Source organism: Pseudocercospora fijiensis (genome assembly GCF_000340215.1).
Source record: "Pseudocercospora fijiensis CIRAD86 unplaced genomic scaffold MYCFIscaffold_3, whole genome shotgun sequence".
NCBI classification, from domain to species: Eukaryota; Fungi; Ascomycota; class Dothideomycetes; order Mycosphaerellales; family Mycosphaerellaceae; genus Pseudocercospora; species Pseudocercospora fijiensis.
Genome location: NW_006921534.1, coordinates 3,782,572 through 3,807,373, shown reverse-complemented (window position 1 = coordinate 3,807,373; position 24,802 = coordinate 3,782,572). Strand labels below are relative to the sequence as shown.

General features: G+C 50.5%; 7 protein-coding genes and 1 non-coding gene across 8 annotated transcripts; 5 read left to right on the top strand and 3 right to left on the bottom strand.

Moving 5' to 3' along the window:
* The first annotated feature begins 674 nt into the window (after nt 1–674).
* MYCFIDRAFT_210907 (uncharacterized protein) lies at nt 675–1,989 on the top strand. The gene is made up of 3 exons (XM_007926977.1): nt 675–795; nt 883–1,197; nt 1,254–1,989. The coding sequence occupies exons 1-3, from the start codon at nt 757–759 to the stop codon at nt 1,872–1,874; spliced, it is 975 nt and encodes a 324-aa protein (XP_007925168.1). The 5' UTR covers nt 675–756; the 3' UTR covers nt 1,875–1,989.
* Nucleotides 1,990–2,141: 152 nt separating this feature from the next.
* Nucleotides 2,142–3,225, top strand: MYCFIDRAFT_210905 (uncharacterized protein). Its single transcript, XM_007926976.1, has 3 exons — nt 2,142–2,244; nt 2,526–2,705; nt 2,755–3,225. Exons 1-3 carry the CDS (start codon nt 2,232–2,234, stop codon nt 3,024–3,026), a joined length of 465 nt encoding a protein of 154 aa, XP_007925167.1. The 5' UTR covers nt 2,142–2,231; the 3' UTR covers nt 3,027–3,225.
* A 59-nt stretch (nt 3,226–3,284) lies between these two features.
* MYCFIDRAFT_187513 (uncharacterized protein) lies at nt 3,285–3,823 on the bottom strand (the record flags this gene model as incomplete). The annotated part of the gene is made up of 3 exons (XM_007926975.1): nt 3,285–3,402; nt 3,476–3,537; nt 3,677–3,823. The coding sequence occupies 3 exons, from the start codon at nt 3,821–3,823 to the stop codon at nt 3,285–3,287; spliced, it is 327 nt and encodes a 108-aa protein (XP_007925166.1).
* Nucleotides 3,824–8,669: 4,846 nt separating this feature from the next.
* On the top strand, nt 8,670–10,709 carry MYCFIDRAFT_152758 (uncharacterized protein). The gene is made up of 3 exons (XM_007926974.1): nt 8,670–9,197; nt 9,257–9,535; nt 9,585–10,709. Exons 1-3 carry the CDS (start codon nt 9,057–9,059, stop codon nt 10,149–10,151), a joined length of 987 nt encoding a protein of 328 aa, XP_007925165.1. The 5' UTR covers nt 8,670–9,056; the 3' UTR covers nt 10,152–10,709.
* Nucleotides 10,710–11,412: 703 nt separating this feature from the next.
* On the bottom strand, nt 11,413–11,484 carry MYCFIDRAFT_t32. Its single transcript has one exon. It is a non-coding gene; the product is annotated as a tRNA-Gly (tRNA).
* Nucleotides 11,485–11,841: 357 nt separating this feature from the next.
* MYCFIDRAFT_195556 (uncharacterized protein) lies at nt 11,842–12,525 on the top strand (the record flags this gene model as incomplete). Its single annotated transcript, XM_007926973.1, has 1 exon — nt 11,842–12,525. One exon carries the CDS (start codon nt 11,842–11,844, stop codon nt 12,523–12,525), a length of 684 nt encoding a protein of 227 aa, XP_007925164.1.
* Nucleotides 12,526–12,994: 469 nt separating this feature from the next.
* MYCFIDRAFT_195555 (uncharacterized protein) lies at nt 12,995–15,082 on the bottom strand (the record flags this gene model as incomplete). The annotated part of the gene is made up of 1 exon (XM_007926972.1): nt 12,995–15,082. One exon carries the CDS (start codon nt 15,080–15,082, stop codon nt 12,995–12,997), a length of 2,088 nt encoding a protein of 695 aa, XP_007925163.1.
* A 524-nt stretch (nt 15,083–15,606) lies between these two features.
* MYCFIDRAFT_173507 (uncharacterized protein) lies at nt 15,607–24,526 on the top strand (the record flags this gene model as incomplete). The annotated part of the gene is made up of 18 exons (XM_007926971.1): nt 15,607–15,626; nt 15,673–15,764; nt 15,792–15,915; nt 15,953–15,997; nt 16,032–16,063; nt 16,110–16,207; nt 16,245–16,290; nt 16,337–16,514; nt 16,559–16,611; nt 16,641–16,681; nt 16,711–16,724; nt 16,751–16,932; nt 16,995–20,218; nt 20,251–20,317; nt 20,346–20,562; nt 20,588–24,347; nt 24,372–24,403; nt 24,430–24,526. 18 exons carry the CDS (start codon nt 15,607–15,609, stop codon nt 24,524–24,526), a joined length of 8,322 nt encoding a protein of 2,773 aa, XP_007925162.1.
* Between the last annotated feature and the right edge of the window lie 276 nt (nt 24,527–24,802).

Sequence of the window (24,802 nt, the reverse complement as noted above, 5' to 3'; positions counted from 1 at the left end):
ATTGGAAGGAGGAAGCCATACGAGGCAGAGTGCAGCATTTCTTGCGAGATGGTCGCGAGATCCTTGCGCAAGATGGCGTGTGCTAAGTAACGGCGTGGCGGCCTTTCATTGTCGCGTCTGACAGCAACATCCCGCACCACCACGACACTCACCACCACCTCTTGTTGGCGTGTCGGTACCTGCGAACATGCGACCGGTGTGCAGACAGTCGCTCTACAGTCCTCAGTCCTACCGCATCGCACCGCACCGCACCGCACCGCACCGCATCGCTGGCGGGCCGTGGCTGATCAAGCCATCAATCCAGACTGGAGAGCTCACAATGGAAGTTCACACCAAGGACGCCGAAGCGCGCCGGACACACCACAATCGCATCCACTCCGGCCCTTCAAACAATCGTCAGGGCATTGGCTCTACTGTACCTGGTTCGTCGGCAATTTGCTGCAGAGTCTTTGCACGATCTGTCTCGCGGATAGTTATGGAGGAAAGTGAAGTAGGACGGAGAAATTGGCAAATCGCGGACGTTGCGAGTCGCATTCACCCTGCGCAAATGTCGTGTTAGTTGGTGCTGATCAAGAGATTGGAAAGCTCCTGCACTGCACAGCTGTGATCTCATGCGTGCGTCGGACACTTCTCCAGTAGATAGACCCTGTCTCTTGCCCCTCTCAACACATTTTCTCGGGCCTGAAGAACACCACCAACACTCCATCACATCAACACCAATTCCTCCCATTTCAGTCTGAACACTACAGAGCAATCATGACTTCCTCTCTTGACCAGCTGAAGGCCACCGGCACTGTAAGTTGCTCTCCATGGAGCCGCGACCGGCGACCCGAATTGTGCTCGGCCTTTGAAATCTTTCCCTGCTGATGACTGTTCTTTCAGGTCGTTGTCTGCGACTCTGGCGACTTTGCCACCATCGACAAGTACAAGCCGCAAGACGCGACAACCAACCCATCCTTGATCCTCGCTGCCTCGAAGAAGGAGGACTACGCCAAGCTCATCGACGATGCGGTCGAGTACGGCAAGAAGCACGGTAGCTCCATTGAAGAGAAGGTTGATGCGACATTGGACAATCTCCTCGTGCAGTTCGGCAAGGAGATCTTGAAAATTGTCCCAGGCAAGGTCTCGACAGAGGTTGATGCCAAACTCTCCTTCGACAAGAAGGCCTCGGTTGAGAAGGCTCTGCACATCATTGAGGTAAGATGGAAACAATCTGGTCACACGCGTGCACATGTTGACCTTTCTCTCTTTAGCTCTACAAAGAGCAGGGTATTGACAAGTCTCGCGTCTTGATCAAGCTTGCTTCGACATGGGAGGGCATCCAAGCTGCCCACGAGCTCCAGACCAAGCACGGCGTCAACTGCAACCTGACTCTCATGTTTTCTATCGTCCAGGCGATCGCTGCCGCCGAAGCCGGTGCATTCCTTATCTCTCCGTTTGTTGGCCGCATCCTTGATTGGTACAAGGCCAACACGAAGCAAGAGTACACCAAGGAGAACGACCCGGGTGTCAAGTCTGTGCAGCAGATCTTTAACTACTACAAGAAGTACGACTACAAGACCATTGTCATGGGTGCATCCTTCCGCAACGTTGGAGAGATCACTGAGCTTGCTGGCTGCGACTACCTCACAATTGCTCCAAACCTCCTTGAGCAGCTGTACAACAGCCAAGAGCCTGTGCCACAGAAGCTGAAGGCTTCGGATGCCTCTGCGCTCAACATCGAGAAGAAGAGCTACCTTCACGACGAGGCCGCTTTCCGCTTCGACTTCAACGAGGAGACCATGGCTGTACACAAGCTTTCCGAGGGTATTAGCAAGTTCGCTGCGGATGCTGTCACATTGAAGGACATCCTCAGGAAGAAGATTGGCGCATAGAACACTATGATTGAATGATGTTTCCTTAGCGATGGGGTAGCTTGAATTCCAGCTCCAAAATGCATAGAGGTGTTTAGGTCGTGCCAATGCCAAGAAGTAAGAAACGCTTCCGACCACGATGTTTCGGTTTCAATGCATGACTCTTTTATTTTGAATGCCAAAGTCTCTTCGGACTTGCCCAATTGCCGGTGTCGCTGTTGCATCATTTCATTTCTGTGCCCCACTTGCCCCTCAGCTGCTCAGCTTCTGTTTCTCGCTCCCACTTGTTGACATTCATTCTGAAAAGACGAGAAGACTGCGAAAAGTCATCAAGACAACCACTCTATAAGAAATTCCATCCAAAGAAACACCGCAAAAATGGTCAAGGCAGGTACGTGTGAGCTACTGGGCCCTTGATTGGTACAGACCAGGTCTTGTGCGCAAGAATGAGCAGATTTCTACGTCTCATTCGACAGAAACGCATTAGGCCATCAAGGTGACCACACTTTGGCCTGAACCGGCACGTAATGCGGCTCTTCGCAACCGCAGACGGTGACAGACGCGGGCAAGGCTGTCACTTGTATCACCTTGATGGTCAAGGCCGGCATGGCATGGAGGACGACGATACCGAAAACCAAACAGAGCTCTCGGGCTGACATGAAGCCTTCACAGTTGCGGTTCTCCGAGGTGACTCGAACGTCAAGGGCACCGTGACCTTCGAGCAAGACGCTGAGAGCTCCCCAACTACCGTATCATGGGATATTACCGGCCATGATGCCAACGCTGAGCGTGGCATGCACGTGCACGCCTTTGGCGACAACACCAACGGCTGCACCAGCGCTGGACCACACTGTAAGATTTATCAGAAACGATGGACGTTGATCGGGCTGACCATTGGCAGTCAACCCACACAACAAGACCCACGGTGCTCCAGAGGACACTGAGCGCCATGTTGGCGACCTTGGCAACTTCAAGACCGATGGACAGGGCAACGCAAAGGGCTCGGTACAGGACAAGCTCATCAAGCTGATCGGCCCAGAGAGTGTGCTTGGCCGCACAATCGTTGTTCACGCCGGCACCGACGATCTTGGAAAGGGTGGTCACGAGGATAGCAAGAAGACTGGTAACGCTGGTGGCCGTCCAGCTTGCGGTGTCATTGGCATTGCCGCATAATGGGTTGAAGAATGTATGATGATACGAAGGAGACGAAGAGTGGTCAAAAGCGTGCTGCGATGTAGATGATATGCTGTAGCATACGCAAAATTACTACGCTTGAGTACGTCAATATCCTTCAAGTCCCTCATTCCCTCCTAATAGATGGGTCTTCTTTTCAGCTCAACAAGCTGTAGCAAGCCAACGACATGATGCCAAGATGCTGCAATAATTTTATTCCTTCGGCCGTCACATCATCAAATGCACGCAGAAACCCATCTATGATGTGCCAGAGCAGCCCACAAAGTTATTACCAGAAGCTCCAGTATGGGTAATGGCACCAGCGTACTGTCCTCCGGTGTCGAAGACAACACGGTCTGGACCTGGCGAGCCTGGCCTTGCATCAGTTCTTCCACAAGGACCAAGTCCTGGACTTCCACTCACCGCCAGTGTAGACGTTTCCATTCTACAGAATTGGAAATTCCTGGTATGGACCAGAGACAGGGAAGTCAAAGCCCTCGTAGTTGTTGTACTGGAGAGTTCAGCATTCAGTTTATCAACTATGGGTGGGTTTGAGCAGTTCATTTATTCGCAGTGTGTGGGTAGTTGCCACTGCCAACTTGCTGGTTGTTCGAGTAGTAGTTGTAGCCCTGGTTGAAGGCAGATCAGACACGGCTTGAGCTGTAAGCATAGCTGCCGCAGGTCGTCGCAGACTGTCTCTTGTCAAGAGCAGCGTCAGCGTACTCGCCAGTTGGCAGAGCAATCGAGCTGACTGCGAAGAGCAGAGCGGTGGAGGTGAATGAGAAGCGCATTCGCATTTTCGCGATTGGCTTGTTTCTAAAAAGCGAAAGTCGTTGGGGATGAGGGTCTTGTTTGTGAGTGAGTGGATGTTGCTGCTCTCTGCTCCTGTCTATTCGTTCGAGGTGAGGTGAAGCGATCTATTTTACACCTCGTCTCTGCTCATCATTCTAATAAGGGTGTTCCATCGGCTTCACGAGCCAAGTCATATCCCGCGTCTCAGCAGTCGCACAACGCTACAGCCAGGACTATGTCTGCACGACCGACGATCAACAGTACGAACAGCGTTTCGATAATTCTACGAGGTGCTCCTTTCCAGCCATTGAGCCGGCGTTAATGCATCTGACTCGGCTTGAGATAGCTGAACTTGGCAGCAAAGGCCTGATAATCCCCAGATCTAGACCGCGAAGCAAGGAGGTTGTACAGGAAGCTCTCCAAGCTATCAAGGAGGTATCGTGAGGTTACCGTGCAGCATGAAATTGCCGAACAGACAATCGACGGTAGACGGTAGACCAACCATGCTTCCGTTCGTACTTTCCCTGCTCGTGTCTGCCAGGTGTGCCGAAAGTTTTACGATGAGACCACAGACAGCTACCGTAGAAACTGGTTATTGCGCCCATGGGCTTATTACTGTATTGTATTAGACCACCGATATTATTAGGTGGGCCTACCTGCCAAGGTGGGCTTAGTAACCAGTGAAAACCTTGTCGCGTCGCGCTCTCGTGCCTATAGACCTCGAATTTAGTGCTATTATAGGTCGACGATATATCTATAGTATAGCAGCCTTAAAGGTGTTATTATAGTAGTTGTTATTGTCTTAATAGCGCCTAGTAATCTATAGAAGGTAGCGAGGTCTACCTAGTCTAATCGGTCTACCCTAAAAGCGAGCTCTTCTAAGGCTACGAAGAAGCTATTTATACTACGATTAAAGCAGTAAGAGATCTTCGGTTATAACCTATTATAAGTAGGCGCGAGCGAGTCGTTCTCGAAGAAGCCGGTAGTAGATTTAGAGGCGATTCTAAGGCATATTAAGGGTAGTAAGAAGGTCGTTTTACCTAGTAAAGCGGCTATTAGAACTAGACCTAAATTAAAGTCGTAGGCTTACTCGTATTCTTAGGCTAAGCGCCGGAGGTTAAAGGTGCTAGAGACTAACAAGGCGCGCGCTCCTAATAGCGATACGGACTCGCTCGGTAGTCGCCTACGCTAGGTAACAATAGAAGATTCGATAGTAAAGGAAATAATAAAGCAGGTCGCCGCTAGCGAACTTAATAAGTCTAAAGATAAGGAGCCTAACCTAGAGGCGCCGATTAACGCGTATAACGAGCTTACTAACAGAAGCGATATTAATAAAGGTAGAAGAGTTGCTATAGCCGAGACGAAGGTTAGTATACGGCGGAGGTCCTACGTCCGAGAATTTAAGCTATACGTTGTTAGTTATAGGAGGTCTAAGAAGGCGCTATATCGACTTAAAGGAGGCAAGGTTAAGGTCGGGCCTGTATCTATTAATAAGACTGCTCGGAAGTTCAAAATAGACCGCAAATAGGTGCGAGAATAGTATACTAATAAGGACAAGATTCGAGCCTTAAGGAAGGACAGTCGTTAGATTAGCAATAGCAAGAGATTAGCCCTCTATCTACAACTCGAGGCCGCCCTTTACAAGGGCATAACCTAGGCACGTAAGTAGGGCATTAGAGTAAACAAGGCCTAGATTCTAAGAGCCGCTTAGAAGATATATGCTATACTATATCTAGAGAAGGTTTACAAGCTTAATAGTCGCCTAGAATACGTCGATTTCAAGTTCTCTAAGGGCTAGTTCTCCGGCTACAAGCGACGTTAGAATATTAGTCTTCGGCGGAAAACAAAGACGGCTTAGAAGGCGCCTAAAGAGCTTGTACTGTTTATAATCTCGTAGCTCTAATTTAACCGTCGAAACAGTATTTGTCGACCTAGTAAGACACCTAATCTAGTTACGAAGGGTCGCTATTCCCCTAAACAGATTAGCAATATAGATTAATCGCTATTACCCTTCGACTTCCGCGCTAATAAGACGTACGATAACAAAGGCGCTAAGACGGTGCGAGTAAAGGTTGGAAAGTCTAGATAGGATAAGAGACAAGCGACTTTCTAAGGCGAGGTCTATAGTAATAGTATACAACGAGGCAAGCCGCTTATTGTTTTCCGTAGCAGTCTAAAGTATCTCGATTTACTATACGGCAAGCACGAGAAGAAGTTCTACGATACTAGCGTTTATATGCTATTCTAAGAGAAGGCCTAGGTAGACGAGGATATAATGCTTAAGTAGATTAAGAAGTTATAGAAGTTCTTATACATACCTACCTCGGAGAGACTAAAGATATGCCTCGTTTGCTTATATTAGACGTCTACTCGGCATAGAAGACTAAACGAGTCTTAAACCGCTTCCGTAAGCTAAATATAGTTACTTCCTTTATTCCTAGTAGCTATATAGGCTATATCTAGGCACTCGACGTATCTATTAACAAGCTTCTTAAATTGTATATTAAAGAAGCCTACGACGACTATATCTTCTATTACCCTAAGAAGATTAACTAGCCTATATACGAGCGGCGTATTCTTATAACTAAATAGGTAGCAATAGCCTAGAGGCGGATCTACGTTAAGAAGAAGGACCTTATTATTAAGACCTTTAGCAACCTAGGTCTTACTCTTCCGACTAATAGCTTAGAAGATAACAAGATCTAGATTAAGGATCTACCTAACATCAAAATTGGTAACTATAGGCGTAAGAATATCGCTACGGTCGACGCGGAAGTCTTAGAGGTTACTTACGAGACTATATTCAACCCTTAAATACCCGACTAACTAATTAAAGAAGAGGAAGGCATAGAACTCGGTCCCCTAGACTATATACTAGCATTCTAGCTACTAGTAGAGCTTCAAGAACAGCTTAATAATATATACGTTAACCTTACCGCCGACAGTAATAACGAGGGCCGTATAAGGGACTAGTTTAAGTCGAATAAGGACGTAGAATATAAGTCGGACGTTAAAGACTAAAAGTAGCTTCTTTACGAGCTTGAAGCTAAGATTAGCTTCTATCGATTAGCTTCTATACTATACTACCCTTTAACTTTTACATCTTATAATGTTAGATAGGATTGTAGTATATATTTATACGAAGCGGCGCCGCTACCGTTTGTCTTATTTGGACTATTGTAGTATATAGAATGTGTTAGTAAAGGTTTATAATAATCGTAGAGTAAAGCTTCGGTTAAAGTCGGCCGAGCTTCTTCCCCGCTAGTTCTATAGAATTTCGAGAATCCGAGATTCTACTAGTTTACCGCCGGTTTCTTAACTATTACTTAACCGATTTACTTCGTTCTTTTTTTATATAAAAGCGCGTATAATAAAGAAAAATATAACAGATCGAGCGAGTAATTACGTAGTAATACTAGGTATTAGTATAGAATCCAAGATTTTAGAAAGCCGCTAAGACCCCGTATACCTTAGGCACTAACAAAGCCCCCTATTATATATTCTATTACTTCTAAGACAACTGAACTACTAACAACAACCTCTATGCCTTAATCTTTATTATATGCTAATACATAGTAAGTATATCGCGTACGGCGGCCTTTAGCGACGCTAATTCCTCCTTAATCTAGGTCAATTCCGCCTATATTTACGCATTTCTATCGCGCTAAAGCGACGGCGGTAATAGGGTGTCGCGACAGGTACAGAACGGCACTTCTAGACCCTCCCTTACTAATCTACACTAGTATTCCTTACGAGCCTCTATTTAGTCTACCTCTAGCTGCATTTACTAAGTAAACGGCCTCTACGGAGTCTTTAAACTCGAGGTTTCCGAGCCGGCCGGTAGCGACGATAATAGCTCGATTTTAATGCCTTTAGACGGCTTAGAAGGCGTGTATTTAAACTAATAGTATTAGTAGGCTTCCGACACCTTACCGAGCCTTTACCTACGTCTATTCGCGCCGTATTATCCGCTATACCGTATCGATTAGTCGACTATATAAGAGATAGAATAAGGCTAAGAACGACCCTAGTTTAAATATAGAAATAGCCTCCGGAGAGAGCCGTTTCTATAAAAACTACGCTTTCTACGGCCTCGAATATGCTATTATTAGGTGGGCTTATTAACCACCCAAGACCTCGGATACATACATACCAAATTATTAGGTGGGCCTATCTGCAGGGGTGGGCTACGTTGCCGCCCTAGGCTTCTTCACCAGTTTCTACGGTACGGGCTCCAGTCCGGGCTAAGAGGCGTTCGTGTGGGCGTGATGGGTGTGTGGAGAAGTTATAGGCGATGCGATGCCTGTAGAAGTGCCTCCTGTGTTTCAGGATGCTGTACGGAGTCGCGGGCAAGATGAAACCAATTTGCACGCTATCGAACCAGGTGCACGAGCAGTGGTGTCCATGATGACGGTGGAGATTGGCTCACGAGATGTAGAGGGGGAAATGTGCACGTGCACCGACGAGAGATGCCATCGAATGGTAGTGTACCTGCCAAGGGAAACACGAAGCGCTTTGTCTCTGCACAGGAGCACCCTTTGACACATGTAGGCGTCTGCGCATCTGAGATGCAAAGCAGGCACGGACAGAACTATCCAGGCTTGCGTACGCCGGCTCCAGTTGTTGCAGGCGTGCTTGAGCCTTGAAGCCGTTGAGCAGTTCGCAAAGCAACCAGGATCAGTCATACCGTAGTGAAGTCCTCGAAGAAATACCGATGCCGTCGTGCTCACAGTCGCGTGCGTGCGTGCGCATGCAAGCCGCCTGGAATAGTCCTAAACTGCCGCGCTTCCGTCCGCCGCGCCGCACCTGTCTCTCCGTGCTCATACCTTACCCTTCACAACGCCAACCAGCAACGAAACCGGCCATCTCACACTCAACCGCACGCCGCCGCCTCTCTCCTGACTGCGCGCATCGTCGACACCGCCGACTGCCCACGCGAATCCCATCTGCTCCGCCCGGACGCTTGCCTCCACCGTCCCCTGTCCGCCCGAAGCATCCGTCCACCAGCCCTGCGCCTTCTCGAATCTCCATCTTGCTTCGACTCATCCCATCCTCCCATACGACCACACTCTTGCACACCACCACCTTCCTCTCCGCCTGGTTGCGCTTCTCCGCCATCACCACAGCGCTCGGCTCTGGGAGTCTTCGCGCGCGGATCGCTGCAGCCGCCCGCGCGCGCGCTGTCTCCTTTGTTGTCACTCGCTTAACCTGCGTTTCATTATCCACCCACCTTGATTCATGCCGACCTTTGCCAGCAACACCAACTCGCCGTCGCTGCAGAAAATGGAGATGAGCAATGGCCGTTATGGCGGAAAGAGGTTCGCCTTTGGCAACATCGCAGGGGACCCGTTCTGGCTGGGTACCATAGGCATTGGCATTGTGAGTCCTCGCGTGCCGCCACGCCGGCCATTGTGCATGTCTTACTAACGTGTGTTCAGTCTGGCTGGATCATTGCATTCGTCAGCTCCATCATCGCCGATATTAATACGGATTACCCGAACTACTCCTGGTGGTCTTTAGTCTATATGCTGTTCTGCATTGCCGGCGTCGTATTCGTGGTCGGCGCAGATGCAGTCTACACTTACCATGTCGGTCTGACAAGCTTCCTGGGTGCTGGTCTGGTCTTCACCACCTCTTCTGTCAACTCTCTGATTTATTATCCGGATGCCGCCAAGGAAGCCGCTGCCGCTGGATTCATCTTGCTCTCGATCGTCTCCGTATGTCTTGCACATACCAGTGAAAGACAGCATGCTGACTCAATGACAGATAATATGGATGCTCTACTTCGGCTCCCAGCCCTCAGCAAGTCACCGCCAGACACTTGATTCCTTTGCCTTGCACAAGGACCGTGCACCGAGTCGCAACAGTAGAGCGATGCGCCAGTCGTACCGTCCAGAAACAACGCACTCAGCTGGTCAAGCGCAACAACAGATGTATGCCTCTGCTCAGCTGAGTGGATTCGAAACTGCGTCACCAATCAGCGGATACCCAGGTGGTCCAGCTGGTGCTGCTAACAGAGGCAGCGCTGCCCCATATGCGCAACAGCACTTGCGATCTGAGCCGAGTGCATTGTCGCGAGGCGCTGATGGTGTCTCCGCATCGGGTACCCTCCCAACGAATGCGCAAGAAAGCTCGGGGTCTGCGCCGACAGAATACCCATACCGAGCCAAGGCCATCTACAGCTACGAGGCGAACCCGGATGATGCTAATGAGATCTCCTTTACCAAACACGAAATTCTCGAGGTTAGCGACGTCTCTGGAAGGTGGTGGCAGGCGAAGAAAGAGAATGGCGATACAGGTATTGCGCCATCAAACTACCTGATCTTGTTATGACCGGCAACACAGCAAGTCGATTTGTGCGATGATAAAGAACAGTAAAGCAGAAACATACAAGCATGCTATGATGACGAGTTCTGCCAGTATCAGTCAGCGACGACTTGATGACTGGTCACGACGAAGTAACTCAGCGGTTGCATGATATGGGACAGGAAGGTTTTCATCCCAAGAACATATGGGCACAAAGGCCAAAGACGATGCACAACGGGCAAACCGTAACGTATGGCTACGGGTATATTCTATTTTCTTGCTTTTGGCCTTTCTCTGGGACGGGAAAAGACGGCACTGTTCGGCGAAGGCATGGCGTTATGATTGCAGGAACGGCTGTTTCTGGAAACGACATTTGGGTGTGATGGTGGGCTGAGGATGAAAGCTGCTGCGGTGCAACTTTTGTTCCTTTTTGGGGCCCTTGCTTTCCAGCGACGATACCAGTGCGACACTGATTGAAAGAGAAGTTTCGAGTCCTCTATGTCTTTGTTTTTGTATGTGAGAGCACAGAGCGAGACGAAAGGTAGCATTGAGGTAGACGGGTATGACTTTTGGTTGAGCAAACGGATATTGTGAGCATACTCTCAACATCCATGAATTGTTATTGGTCCCAATAAAGTGTTGATGCTGCTAACCATCGTCCAAGGCTCCAAGCACCGTTGAATGAAGTGCCCTGAAGTCGCCGATATCACGCGAGAAGTGGGTCTTCCCAACGGCCTTTTTTTGTCCGCTGCCACAGTGCCGCCCTTTCTCCTGCATGAAATGAGCTGTTGCAGATGTTCGCCGAATGTTCTGCGTTGGTGGCCGTTTTATGTTTCAGTCGTTGTCTCAGGAAGCCAAAAATGAAAGAAATGTTCTTTCTCGGCGGTCACCCAGCCATGGACTGACATTCCTGGTTCGCAGCAGTATCGACCAGATAGACTGCCAAGAGCTCGTGAGACTGATCGTCATAATATTGCCCTGATGATGTTGTCCGATATGAAAACTTGGGCCATCGTCGCGATGTTGACATTCGCCTAGTCAACTTATTTTCGTGTTCAACGGGCTTGTGCTATTATTGTGTCTAACATCACTACATTCGCCATGCAAGTCTGACTTCCATTCCTAAATAATGTTTTCAGACGTGAAGCCAAGCAAAAGAAAACCATGCCATCGTCGTGGGCATCAAACAGCGGCTTCTGGGGAAAGCTTGCACAGTGATATGATCCCAATTTTTGCAAAAAAGATACTGAGGTCTGAGCCTCTGAGGATGTCATTGACGATATCACGCTGCTTCCTTCGGGAATTGAACCCGAACCTGCCGCTTGGAAGGCGGCAATCCTAACCATTAGACCAAGAAAGCTCTGATTGGTGGTCTGAAAAGACTTTGCATATATAATCTTTCCTGAAATGATTGAAAAGGCTCCCGATGCAAGTGTGGGCTTTGCGGAGCGTGCCAAGCCTCCCCAACCTCCCAGATCATGCTCTCCAAGCTTTTCAAGATGTCTCTTTCTGTCGATGAACTGATCTTGATGTGCTGGAGCAAAGGCACTTGTTGTGAAAGCATCGGGGGATGAGAGTTCACGTAAAACTCTCGGTCCGGGCTCGGCGATCTTCTTACCCACGTATCAGGTAGTTCTTGCCCCACCAACGAAACGCGTCTTCAAATGCAACCTCGAGACGCGACTTTCCCGTGACATCAACCCTCGAAGCTCTTGCAATGGACGCCGATATATCAGACATTCTCGCCTCTGTGTCAAGTCGTACAGTAATACCTCCAAAGACTCTAGATCTCCAATCTCTCACCCGAGCCTGGATCAATGAACGCACATCTCCCGAACTCCTCCCCTACCCCAACGACCTCATCACCCGCTTCTCCACCAGCATATCCTCACAAATCGCAAAGATTGAAGATCTCACCAGTGCACAAGACCCAGCCTCGAACTTCACATTAGTGATTCTCCAAACCGAACTCGAGCGCATGAAATTCCTCTTACGGAGCTACCTGCGAACACGAATCGCAAAAGTCGATAAATATCCCATACATTACATGCAACTCCAAACCGGGCAACAAGAGGAATCACCAAACGACAGAGATCCTGTTCTGAGCACGCTGGAATCTCAGTACCTCTCAGCGCATCAAGCTCTGTTGACGAATCACTACAAAAGCTCATTTCTCAAGCAATTTCCTGCAAATCTTCAGAAATTGGATGATACGGGTGGTGGGGTTAGTATGATTGACAAACCTGACGACGATACTGCAGTCTTCTGTCGAGTTTTGAGGGATTGCTTTGTGGAGCGACCGGTTTATGGTGGGATTGATATGGTGAGGGGAGACATTTGGGTCTTGAGATGGAGTACGATTCGGGAGAAGGTCAAAATCGGGGATGTGGAGTTGATATGAGCTGGGAACTTGGAAGGTATCAGGAGGAAGAATGAATTTTGAGCACCGTGGAACTAGAAAATCTGGAGAAGGTATCCGAGACTTTGAGCGGAATAAGTCTGCAAGAGTTCAGGCCAAGAACCCTTTGGACCATGTTGGAGAGCACGAATGGAATGCCGTTTGATCTGGACTAGTTCAACGGAGTCCAGCTCGGAAATCTCTTGACTGTCCGACTCTAGACGTATGCTTTGGGACGCCTGTTTCCTGCGAAGACTCAACATCTCTCCTGGACTGATCAAGCTTCAGCGGCCATGGTGCAGGCAATGAGCGCTAATACGCACTTGATCAGAAGTCACCGCCGTCTTAAGAAGCATTGTTGCATTTGATGTGCTGGTCTACAGTCTATATTCACAGTTGGTCATCTAATCGTGATCATGATATTATTAAGGGCAAGCAACGGAGAAATGCTCATGGAGAACAACCACAATGCTCAGGAAGGCATTGAGACACCACCGCTCAGGCCGACTCGCGCTGGAGCCACCTCATCCACCTTTTCAATCCGCCACTCCTTCTCATTCCATCCAGGTGGGCGCCAGGTGAACAGATCAAACGCATCGCGACTCCATGGTCCGAAATCCTGGTGGGCAGGCTCCAGTTCTGGTTGCTGAGCTGGTTTTGCTGAAGTTGCTTTGAACTGTCTTCCAAGGATGACTGTAGAGGTTCCATTAGCAGTCACGTTCAGACTGACCGACTTTTGTAGTGGCCTTCTAGATCTGGGAGCTTTGTTGATAGAAGTGTGTGGGACAGGCACATGAGCGGTGGGCCGGCTTGCAGCAGGTGTGCTTTCTCGCGATCTCTTAGTAGGAGAAGGCGTGTAGCGCACAGGTGCGCCAGGGATGCGTCTCGATTTGGCAGTCATGTCCGGATCCGTATTGACCTTTCGCAGGCTTCGTTCTTCCTTGGCAGGTGGCCGCGCCAATGTATGATCCGCTTGATCTACCATAGCAGTCGTCGGCCGTTTGACAGGGGCTAGAGGAGGTAGCACTAAGTCATCAAGCCTCCCGAGTTCAAGCGCTGACGCCCTGTGGACGGTAACTGTACTGTCTTCCTCACAAGGTGGAGCGATCTCTGGCACCACATTGCCCACGAGCGTGTTATCACTGCTTATGACGAGAGGGACCTGCTTCTCGCTCGAACCTTTCTTCGATGCTTGCTTGAGTCTGGCACTGCTTGTGCTCCCGCCTTTCTTATCGATTCGCGCTAATCGAGCCTCAAACTTCTCGCGAGCTGCTGATGCAACCTCGTCTTTATCAGTGCTTTTAGATCTGACTTCTTCGGATACGTTCGCGTTGTCGATATCGATCGCAGGTGGTCTTTTTGACTTCTTCAATAGCTGGTCCTGACACAATAACCCTCTTTTCTTGGGAGCCGTAGACGCAAGTCTGAGAGTGTGACCGGTTCTGCTGCTAGAGTCTCTTTGCTGCATCGTTTCTTTGGGCAAGTTTGCCACTTCTTCCACAGGCCTAGCCTCTACCATGGTAGACACTTTCCTTGGAGGTCGTTGATCAGTATCTGCAGCAGTTGCGGTGGTCTCTACGTTCGATTTTGCACGTGAACTGGGTTTTGCTGGCTTCAGTCTTAACTTCTCTGCAGATCGACTCGCCGAGTCAGGCGCTTTTTGCGTCTGAAATGCTGGAGAGCTCGAGCAGGCAGTGCTCTTTGCAGTCGTCCTTCGCTTAGCCTTCGCAGGAGATGATGAATTAGCCAGGGCATCGTCAGAGAAGCCCGGCAGGAAATCACTAGGCCGTTGCTCGTCATTCTCATCGTCTGAGAGAGCAATGACCTCTTTTGTACCCAACTTTTGCTGCCCGGGCGGCAACGCCCTCTTCTTCTGCTTGGCTGCATCCGAAGTTCGCGCCCATAGCGGCATCTCGTTTCTCTTCGAAGACTTCGAAGTCGTTGTAGTCCTCGTCACATTCCAGCCATCTCCGGTCTTCGGCCTTTTTGGTGGCCATCCATCCTCCCATGCTTCATTCTCGTCGTTGGCATGTTTCTCCTCAAACGGTGATCGACTAGGGAGCTGCGCTTTCCCGATCGGACCCTTTGGAGTTCCAAGCAGAGTATTCAGCGATTGATGCTTCAGCTGTGTGTTCGCTCTTGCGGGCGGGAGAATGCTGGCTCGCGCAATAGCTATTGGAGCGGTTCTCGAAGGCGGAGATGTAGCAGCCGCCGACGAACTTTTGTTCTTGCTCTTTCTAAGCTCAGAGAGGTCCGTCTCTGAACGGCCTATGCAATCTGCCACCTCGACTGTCACTCCAGACCTTTCCAGCGTGACCTCGTCTCCTTCATGAAGGTCTCCGTGCCCAGTCCAGTGCATATCGCCGATGAAATTGCGCGGGACATCGTAGACCATAACACGCTTGTTGAAGGTGTGATAGCGCAACACGCCGTCTTGCCATTTCTTCGTCTTTTTGCGGACATCATGAGTGTACAAGCAGTTGAACTCGAGAACAGGCGCAGTATTCTGCGTTTGTGGAACCGACATTGGAGGCGTGTTCCGGAACACGGCGGCGGTCATGGCTATCTTTTGGCTCACTCATGCTGCGCTGCGCTGCGCAATTGCAGAGTTGACGTTTCGAAATTGTATGTACTGTAAAATGAAAGACGCGTCCCGATCACAAGCGCGTCAAGATCACTGTCTCCCGCCTCGGCACGCGAAAGTGCAACTGATCGGCGTGACTCCAGCTGCAGCAACCAACTTTGCTTCTGCTTTGCATCCACTTTGCCTACCCTCTGCCTTCTACGATAGCATTCAAGAGCCCTCACGTCTGAGCTGGGACTTGTTACACTGAGTCTCATACAACTGTCCTGCACGACGACGGATTGGGAGCAACAATGTAACGTGTCCGGCGGCAGACCACCCGAAGATGGCGCATGATCGAGATGTGTCTTCTTGATACCACCAATGACAATATCCTGCCTGAGAGCATGACGAAGTCGTATTGATCGAGAAGCCTACGTACTACTCGTCGCCGTCGCTGAATACCGACCGTCTCGGGCGGAGGCAGCTCCATCCCGGTCTTCCTTCTTATAATAATGGAGATGCTTTTGCTAGCAATACAGTAACGCGAAAGGTCTGAAGACGGAGCAGCGAATGCACATCTAAAGATGCGCATTCAAAATTGACATAGAGACACCGTATTCACTACTCTATCACTCGACCGAAAAGACCGTCGCCATCTATTGCAAAGCGATCACAGGTGAACAATTCACTGCTGCCTCCTAAGATCACAATTGTCCAACATTTTCGTCCTCGGCATGTGCTCCGAGTATCAAGCAAAGGTGCTATGATACATTTCCTGGAAGGCCGGTTATACCGGTGTCGCCATCGCCAAGCGGTCGCCTTGCAATGTCGACTGAGAACCCTTAAAACATCCTGGGCCTGCAGCGAGGTGGAACTAGCTTCGAGAATTATGCGTATCCGACACCTGCGGTGAAGTAGGGCATTCGCGGCATGTCCAAATTAGGACTGTACGAGTTGAGCTGAAGGTTTACGTGGGTGACAGAACTCTATTGCGTAGCATCTTATGCAAATCTGCAAATAGGGTCTTTGCCTAGACAGATGACAAAGGGCTGGACCGATGGGGACGGGATTGTAACGGCGGGAGAGGAGGATATCGCGAGTCTGTCGCTTGGTCTCTTGGTGTGCAATTTCAGACCGAGTTCAAGCCTTTCAACAGAATGGCGTGTACCTTGCCCTGGAAGCGCTTATGACATCAGGGGAAAGTCGCGTAGTATGCATAGAATAGAATCTTGTAACAACGTCACAGAGCACTCAGAGTCTTCGCATCGTCTTTCACCAAGTATCTCCTAGTCAATATCCAGACAACATGCAGCTCATCGCAACTACTGCCCTGGCGGCTTCGTAAGTCGGCTCATCTGCAGTGCCACCCATCTCATGGTCCAAGATCTCCATGCCCGTTATCCAAACTTGATTCAAGGCCACTTCGGTGTACGAAGGTGTTAGCTTGAAGAAGTGAAGTGGAATCCTCAGGCTCAGGCCCACATACCCCGCGCTAGATGACGCCAAAGCTGCCAAGATGCAGGGTCTGACTTAAGCTCGGTCTTCACTTCAGAACTCAGAATAATAGTTCAACGCGTCTTTTCGACTAGACGCGTGCCCCAACTGTGGCCAGCTTAGCTTAGCTGCTGCTTTTGTTGTGCACTTGGACTTTCGAGGTTGAAGCAGCGATCTTGCACGTGGCCTCGATTGCTTGCTCTTCACCGGTCACACAAGCGCGGGCCGGCCGCTGCAGCCTGAGGCCTCTGCTGAGATCACTTCGCACAATCAAGCAGCGCCACACTTGACAACCTTCCTCAAAGATTCCAGGTCACCTGCACTGCGCCTGCACCTGACATGCAACACACGTCCGCATAGAGTCGTCGTTGCCGCTGCCGCTGCCGCTGCCGCGCGCCGACCATGACAACAGCAAACGGCGACACTTGGTCGCGCGACCCAATTGCAGACGCAAATCCAGACCTCACGCGCAAGCGCCTCCGCTTGAGCGAAGAAACCGAGACATCACCACGCTCCAGCGACGACAGTATCCTCATCGAGGCGTTCCCTCCAGACTCGCTGGACTCGGGCGGCAGCATCGAGAATGCCATCGAGCTCCCGGACGACGAACTCGCAGTCATGGACCCTCTTAGCCAGAGCTTTGACCTTTACACCGGTGGCCATACTCCGCTCGCGCAACTGAAGTTTCTGCATGGCAAGATTACTGGAACATCGTACATCACCGTCGCGGAGTTTGTCGGCTTGGCAGAATGGCTGAGCGATCTGATCGCTGACGCCAACGGGCTGGCACCCTTGGAAACTCGACGCAAGGCCTACGTTGCATCGCTCAAGGACAGCTATCTCGAAGATCAAGAATTCTTCTCAGCCCTAGCCTGTGTCCTGTGCTCGATTCTGGAATGTCAGGAAGATCTGTTTGAAGGGGCTGATGTCGCTGCCTATCCGGGCGACAGGCTCTGTCATGCCGTGGCCAAGTTCATCGCCGCCACCACCGAGCTCACCCTCCGCATGACTCATTTGCTACCGGATGTCGTCGATTCAGCCGTCTCTCGAAGAGACTCCGGACAGATCCATCAGTCACGCCAGACCATCGACCTGCTGAACTATGTCCGGCTCCTGCATCGATTGGTGCTGCCAGAATTCTCGCATGCCCTGAAGAGCTTCGACAATCATTTCTGGGGCGGTGCAGTCGAGAATGCAGCCGCAATCAAGAGGAACCTATTACGGCACGAAGTTCGCAGGAGAAAATCTGACGGAAGCGAGCACTTTGAGACCATTGGAGAGCTTAACTTCCTGTTCAAGCTGCTCGACAGCTTCACACGCCACCACCGAGAGATCACCAACACCTGGGAGACTATCGATTGCATCCTTCGCATAAGTAAGACTCTCAATCTCCGAGGTCGAGTCGAGGAGGAGCAAATTGTCAAGTTCATTCACACCTTCATTCTGCCAGTGGTTTCTGAAAAGCATCCACGAGCTCTTCCGGATGGATTCCATGAGTTAGCGATTGAAACAGCCGAGGTATATCTTCACAAGCTGTTGATAGTCGCCGAGATCGAGTCGGCTGCTCGTATGTATGACCAATTCGTGAGGGCAGACGAGGACGCGCTCCTCTCTGAGCCCAAGAGCCACGCTATGGATGCCAGCGGACTGCTTGCTCTCAGCAACAGCGATATGACCACCTTGGCGCGGCTTTTGACCACCGCGTGGTCGATGCAGGCCTTGAAGCAGTTCATCTACAGCGAAATCATGGATATTCGCAATTTTGGCATCAGCTTGCTTGGACTGCGCTTAGTAAAGCTGTACGATGACTTCGACTGCCCGACAGGTAACCACGATCATCCGGTCTTGCAATACGCGGCCAGATACATGCGCGCGAACGAGTTGACCAAGTACATATTTGGGCCAAACTCTCACGCCAGTCTAGTGACCCACAGCCAGAGGATCATTGGCTTTCTTGCAGCAACTTCTTCTTTCACCAATATCGAAATCGATATCATCTGGCACGCCTGCACCAACAGCGTTGAGGCAGAGTTCCTCAAGGCCTCAATCGGCATTCTCACCGATCTCTGCCGATTCTTGGACCTTGATCAGCTGTTATACTTGGCGAAGAAGTTTACAGTCACTCCACCATCGAAGTTGAGTCAAGACGCCGTCGAATCGCTGACCGACGTTTTCCACAAGATCGACCTGAAAAGCGATCGCAGCATGGACCAGGAGAGACGTTTAGCGACGGCTTTTGTCAGTAGCGATATCCTTCTGCGCATTGACTCTGCAGATAGAAGCCCATGCATACTGCAGCTCCGTGAGACAGCGGTGCAAGAGTTGAAGAAGTTCACACAACGTGATTTCTCCACCAGCGACCGTCTCAAGATCTACGAGCGCTGTGTGCCCAACATTGCCAAGGGCAATCGTCAAGCCACGGCAAGCATTGACATTTTAGCACTCTTCCTACAGAACGTCTTCGGTCCTGAGGAAAGTGCAGCGCTTTTGGACAGCTTGGATGTCACTATGCTTGTTGAAGAGCTTGGTAGGTACCTTGCGGACCAGAAGGAATCTGCAAATGCAGATCCAGAGTACATCTTGCGCGGAATCGCGTCACGCATTGACGTGATTTTGCGACTAATGGCAATCTGCGAACAGAAAGTGGACGACCAGACCATGCAAAATCTTTTTCGATATGCGCTCGGCGACTTGGCTCTCAGCAACGTTGCCCGAGATTACACCTGGACTACGCTCAGCGCCGCACGATCTAAGCTAGCTTTGAAAGAAGTCGCTGAGCATTTACTGAATCGCTTCCTCACGGTTGAGGCTACATCTTTACCTGGACGTTTCATCACACCGGGACTTGTGCAACTCTTTGCCACCTCCTTGTACCAGGATGCCGCTCGAGGGTCTTTTTCGGAGGACTTCTCCTCGGTGCTGGACACAGTGGTTTGGCGCAAGCTATTGGAGACGGCTGAGAGCACACCGACTTCGGCCGTGACCAAATTGGCTGCTGATCGTATCATGGCGATCTTGTTCAATTATCCTCAGCAAGAGCCTGCCCTACGTACGGCTGCAAAGTGCCATGCCAAATTCGCTCGCCGCCAATTAGATTGCATTTTTGCCGACCTGGGCGGAGCGAATATCAACGTGGACGATGAAGGTCGCGTTGTGCAACAAATCACATTGCTTCACTCAATCACGATGGCAAGCAAACACAATGCCTCGAAGTTCTCGCCACCTAATGAACCTGAGATCTGCCTCGCGCCCGATGACGAAGAGGCGCTTCGATCAACTATCCAGATATATGGGAGTGGGCAGAGCCATCCGAGGATTTGCTATCTTCAAACGAGCAAAGACACACTGCTTTCAGAGCTAGCAAATGCTCTCCCAAGCATCACTGGCGCAGCAGAGAACCGCGTGATTGTTGGTGGCAAGATCCTCGACGTTGTCAAAGATGCAGACATGATCTTGTGGGATAAGGGTATTGAGCAATTAGGTGTGATTTCAGTCTGCCCAAGACACTCAATTCACAGCGATCTTGCAAAGGTATTGACGCCGATAGGCACTGTTGAGTACGAAGTCTTGTCGAGATACGATGAGATCGAAAAGCTCCTCGATGGACCTGATCACATTGCACAAAAGGTAAAACTCGTTGCTGATATGTTGCTCCTCGAGACCTCTAGCTGACTTGGCTCCCAGATCTTTTCCTTCCTGGACAATATGACGCCGCCGCCCCAAGCTCGACATCGGGTTGTTTTAGACAGCATATCTGCCAAAGAACTATGTCCTCCTGATCGTCTATGGAGGAGCATATACTACCTTCATGTCATGTACCGACATTTGATGGACTTCGCGAACATTGGTGTTGTGGACGGATCGTACATTGCGCGAGCTGTTGTCTTGCTCAGTGACATCTTGTGTGATGACAGCAGGCCGATACAGCTGGATCTGCACCTTCGGTGCATGGACTTCCTGACAGCTTTCTTGCAGGGTAAGTCATATCCTCTCATGAATCTTAAGATGTTGGTTAACCCCCCATCTAGAGCGTCCACTGGAATCTACTGATTCCACGATCATCGAATGCCCGGCCCAACTCATATCACGCATTATTGCCCTGTGCTACGAAGCTACCGAGCGACCAATCGAAGACTTGACGGCACGCCGACTCCTCACTGAGCGTGGTTTCAAGCTCTTACAACAAGTCCTGCGCCGCCAACCATCAGCTTGGCCCTACTTCATGAATGATGGTCGAATCATCAGTCTTCATGCTAGACTCATTTTTGATCAGGACGCTATCCTGGCGACTACCATCATGAACATGATCGACAATTTCTGCAAAGACGTCGTTTCGCCAGCAGAAGTTGCAGACTTCTTCTTCCAGACCGTTCTGAAGCTAATGCGGACGGCACTTACGAGACCTGACCGGGCCGAGCTGTTCTTCGAGATGACCAAGGATCTTCTGCTTCAAAACCAAGCTCTGGGTGAAGATGAAGCGAAAGCTCGCGATCTTACAACGTCTCTGGTCGCCATTCTAGCGGATTACCATCATTTTGAGGTTGTTGATTTCCCTGTACTGGACACAGTCATGGCTGGGCTTGTGCTGCTTCTGACCGAAGCTGTGAGTCTTCTGAGGAGCTTCAAGAAGCCTATCAACCTGCCTGGACTTTGCGCAAGACTTTACGTCACTCTCCTTTTCCCAGCACAAAACGGAAGCAGCGCCAATCCTCTCGTACATCCAGATACCCGCGCTCTCGTGCTGAAGCTCGTTAGGCTGACCTGCGAGAACCAAGACGATTTCGCAAGCCTGCTTGAAGCCACCATCGGGCCTCTTCGGTCATTGCCCAACGAGCCACGCAACAGATACCCTGGTCGTTTGCAATGGATCCGTCCGGTCACTGAATGCAGTGGTCTGTCCAACCTCGGCATGACCTGCTACATGAACTCGCTTCTGCAGCAGCTCTTCGCCAATGTACATTTCCGCCGATTCTTGTTCCGAATTCCGATCGTCAACGCAGAAAAGCAAGAGCTTCTTCGTTGCGTACAGGATCTCTTTGCTCGAATGCAGGATTCTGCTGACCTAGCGATCGATACTACTGAACTCGCTAAAGTGCTCGGAATCCAGACTGATAGCCAGGAAGATGTTCATGGATTCTATGCAGACTTCTTGAGTCGCCTGGAATCTAACATGCCGGACGACCAATCGAGATTGGCACTAGGGCAATTTTACACCGGCAAGCTCATCACGCAAATCAAAGGAGAATGCGGCCACGTCTCTCCCCGAACGGAGCCATTTGTCGATTTGCCAATTGTGGTGAAGAACAAGAGCAGCCTCCATGAGAGCCTGCAGGAGTTCGTACAGGGCGAGCCGATGGAAGGCGCGAATCAATACAAATGCTCCAAGTGCGACGAGACCAATGGAGGTCGTCTGGTCAACGCCATGAGACGATCATGCCCCGAGCAAATGCCCGACAACCTCACTTTCTGTCTGAAGCGGTTTACCTTTGAGGCAATGTTGGGCACCGAGGGTAAGGTCAATGACCGCTTCGTGTTCCCTCAGTCCATCGACATGTCGCGCTACTGCAGTGCTCATCTCGATGATCCGGCAGCTCCTATGAAGGAAGACATCTTTGAGCTAGTCGGGGTCATTGTACACCAGGGCACTCTCCAACTCGGTCACTACTGGTCGTATACCTTGTTGCGAAACACCTCAGATCCAACCTCACGTGTCTGGGTTAAGCTCGAAGACCGCACAGCCACTACCTGCGTCGAAGGAATTGACGAAGTGCAGCGTGAGTGCTTTGGCGGTACACGTTATTCTAATGGGAACGAGCGTGTCGACAACGCGTATGTGCTGTTCTACCAGCGGAAAGCGTCCCTGGAAGAACAGCTGACTGAAGTTGGACCTGCCTTGGATCCTGTGTCAAAGCTCCTTATACCTGCTAAGGTGAGCATTCCACAGCTGGTGAAGCCTGCAGTCCGTGCGCACAATGCTTGGACAAACAATTTGGCGCAACTTTTTGATGACGAATTTCACATGTTCGCGAAGTGGCTGCTGGAGACATACAAGATATATCGCAACCCATCTTCTGCCCATCCGAGCGAGAGTTCTGAGAGCGGCGAGTCACCTATGAGCACTTCGGGTGAAGACACCAACCACGAATCTGGGGACATCTTGGCGAAGTCAGTGAGCAGCGTCTTCATGGGTTACTTGGCAAGAGTCGCCGTTTGCGATCCAACTCCTGTCAAGAAAACGACTTTCTGCACAAGCTCCTTGAGCGCGCTCATGGCAGAAGAACCAGCTTTCGCGATGCATCTCTTGGATGAACTCTGTCAGGACCCGAGCTGGCTGCTATCGATCATGTACAATGACAACAAGGACGTGCGATCTCGAACGGTAGATTTCTTCCTGAAATGCATGGTCATCCTTCGCGAGCAAGACGCTGCGCATTATGTCGAGATCTTTGCTTGCTTCAGACAAGCCCTTTCGGTTCCACTTGCTCCAGGCTATTACATTGGTCATATCTATCTCGAAGACTACCTCAGATGTGTCGCTTGTTTAGCACACCTGGGTCGCCAAGAGGCGATGTCGATCTTGGAAGACGGATACTTCGCATGGGCTCTTGGACTACTGGAGATGCCTTGGACCATCTCGGGCAAAAAGAAGTACCCGAAGTTCCATGACTGGTTCAAGAAGAGTTATGCACGAGTCGCAGCACCATACGACTTCATAGTCGCGATGCTGAAGGACCATGTCGACATTACTTCCCTGGATCAGCCCAGTCATGACAGCGGTCGGCGTGAGACCAGCGACAGCGGCGTGCTTCTCCGAGACCATGAAGTCGAAGCTTTGCTTAGCGGTGCTGTGATCAAGGGATTGCCGAAAGTTCCTTTTTGGATGCGCACAAGCAGCCTTGCCGACACTATCAATGGCTGGACCGAGTCATCTCCGGGTAAGCTTTTCGGGTACCTGATGTCGAACAAAGTGGACGCAAGGTTGCACAGGGTTTTGGGGGATGCGCTTTTGAAGCACCTTGAGGATGAGGAAGACTCACTGCCGTCACTACTGCATCTCGTCCTCAACTGCTGTCACTACTCCGAAAGCCAGGAGTTGGTACGTGGCGTGTGGCAGAAGCTTGTCCAAGTGATACTCCTGTGGGACAACTGCGAAGGCGAGTTTCTGCAAGTGATCCACGACGCATTCGAGATGATCCCCGTCAATGTCGTCTCCACTATGGATATCTGGCTCATGAAGTACCTGCTGAACAAGGCACCCACAATCCGCGACCAGACCCAAAAGTGGCTTGGAGAAGACGTTTTCAAGCAGCAGACCTTTGGCAAGAACTTTGACGAGTTGGACGGCATGGGCGTCCGCCCGGAGCAGGCACGCAAGCTCGTCAAGACTCATTGGCCCATGTTGGAGAGCGCATTCATGGAGCGTAAGATGCGGAACCGTTTCGAGAGTGCGATTCGTGCGTTGCAGCACGTCGAACACTACTTGCGTGCCTTGCGTGCGGAGGTCAAGGCACGTCTTTCGAGCGAGGATGCGGATCCCGATGTGAAGAAGACGGTCACGAGCGCTCTCCGCACGGAATACGACGAGAGCCATGCCGTCATGCAGACTCTCGAGCGAATGGCACAGGTACTGCCACAGTGGCAGCGCGAACCTACTGTGCCCATCATCTCGAATGCGACCCAATCTATCGAAATTGAATCCGACGAAGAAATGGAGAGCGATGACGATGCATACACTAGCGATGGCAACGGCGGGAGCTCATACAACGTCAACTGATCGAAGCACACCGAGGCGTTTTGGGGAGCAAATTTTGTACTTTTCTTGTGGCTGTTTCTCACGAAGAGAAAAGAATCAAGTTCTCTTGGGATCGGAAAATCGAGAGGCTACTAAAGCGAAGCGATGCATTACAGTATAGATATCATCACGACAGGAAAATCACGTACTAGGTATGAATGTAAAACAGTCATTCAAATCATCAACCAACAGTTCCGCCAAAATCTTGGTTCGCTTGTCCCATTTCTCCTCCCATTGCCCACTGTCCTTTCGTTTCTTCCTCGCGCTTCCATGTATCTTCGTTTGGCCAGTGAGGATTCTTTTGCAGGACTTCTTTCCCCTGGGCAGGGTCGAAGGCGAAGATGAAGGGGCCTGAGTCGGAGATTGATTCTTTCTTTTGGCTAGAGTGTGATGGTTCATGGGGTTTTTTGGATCCTCCGGGGAGGTGG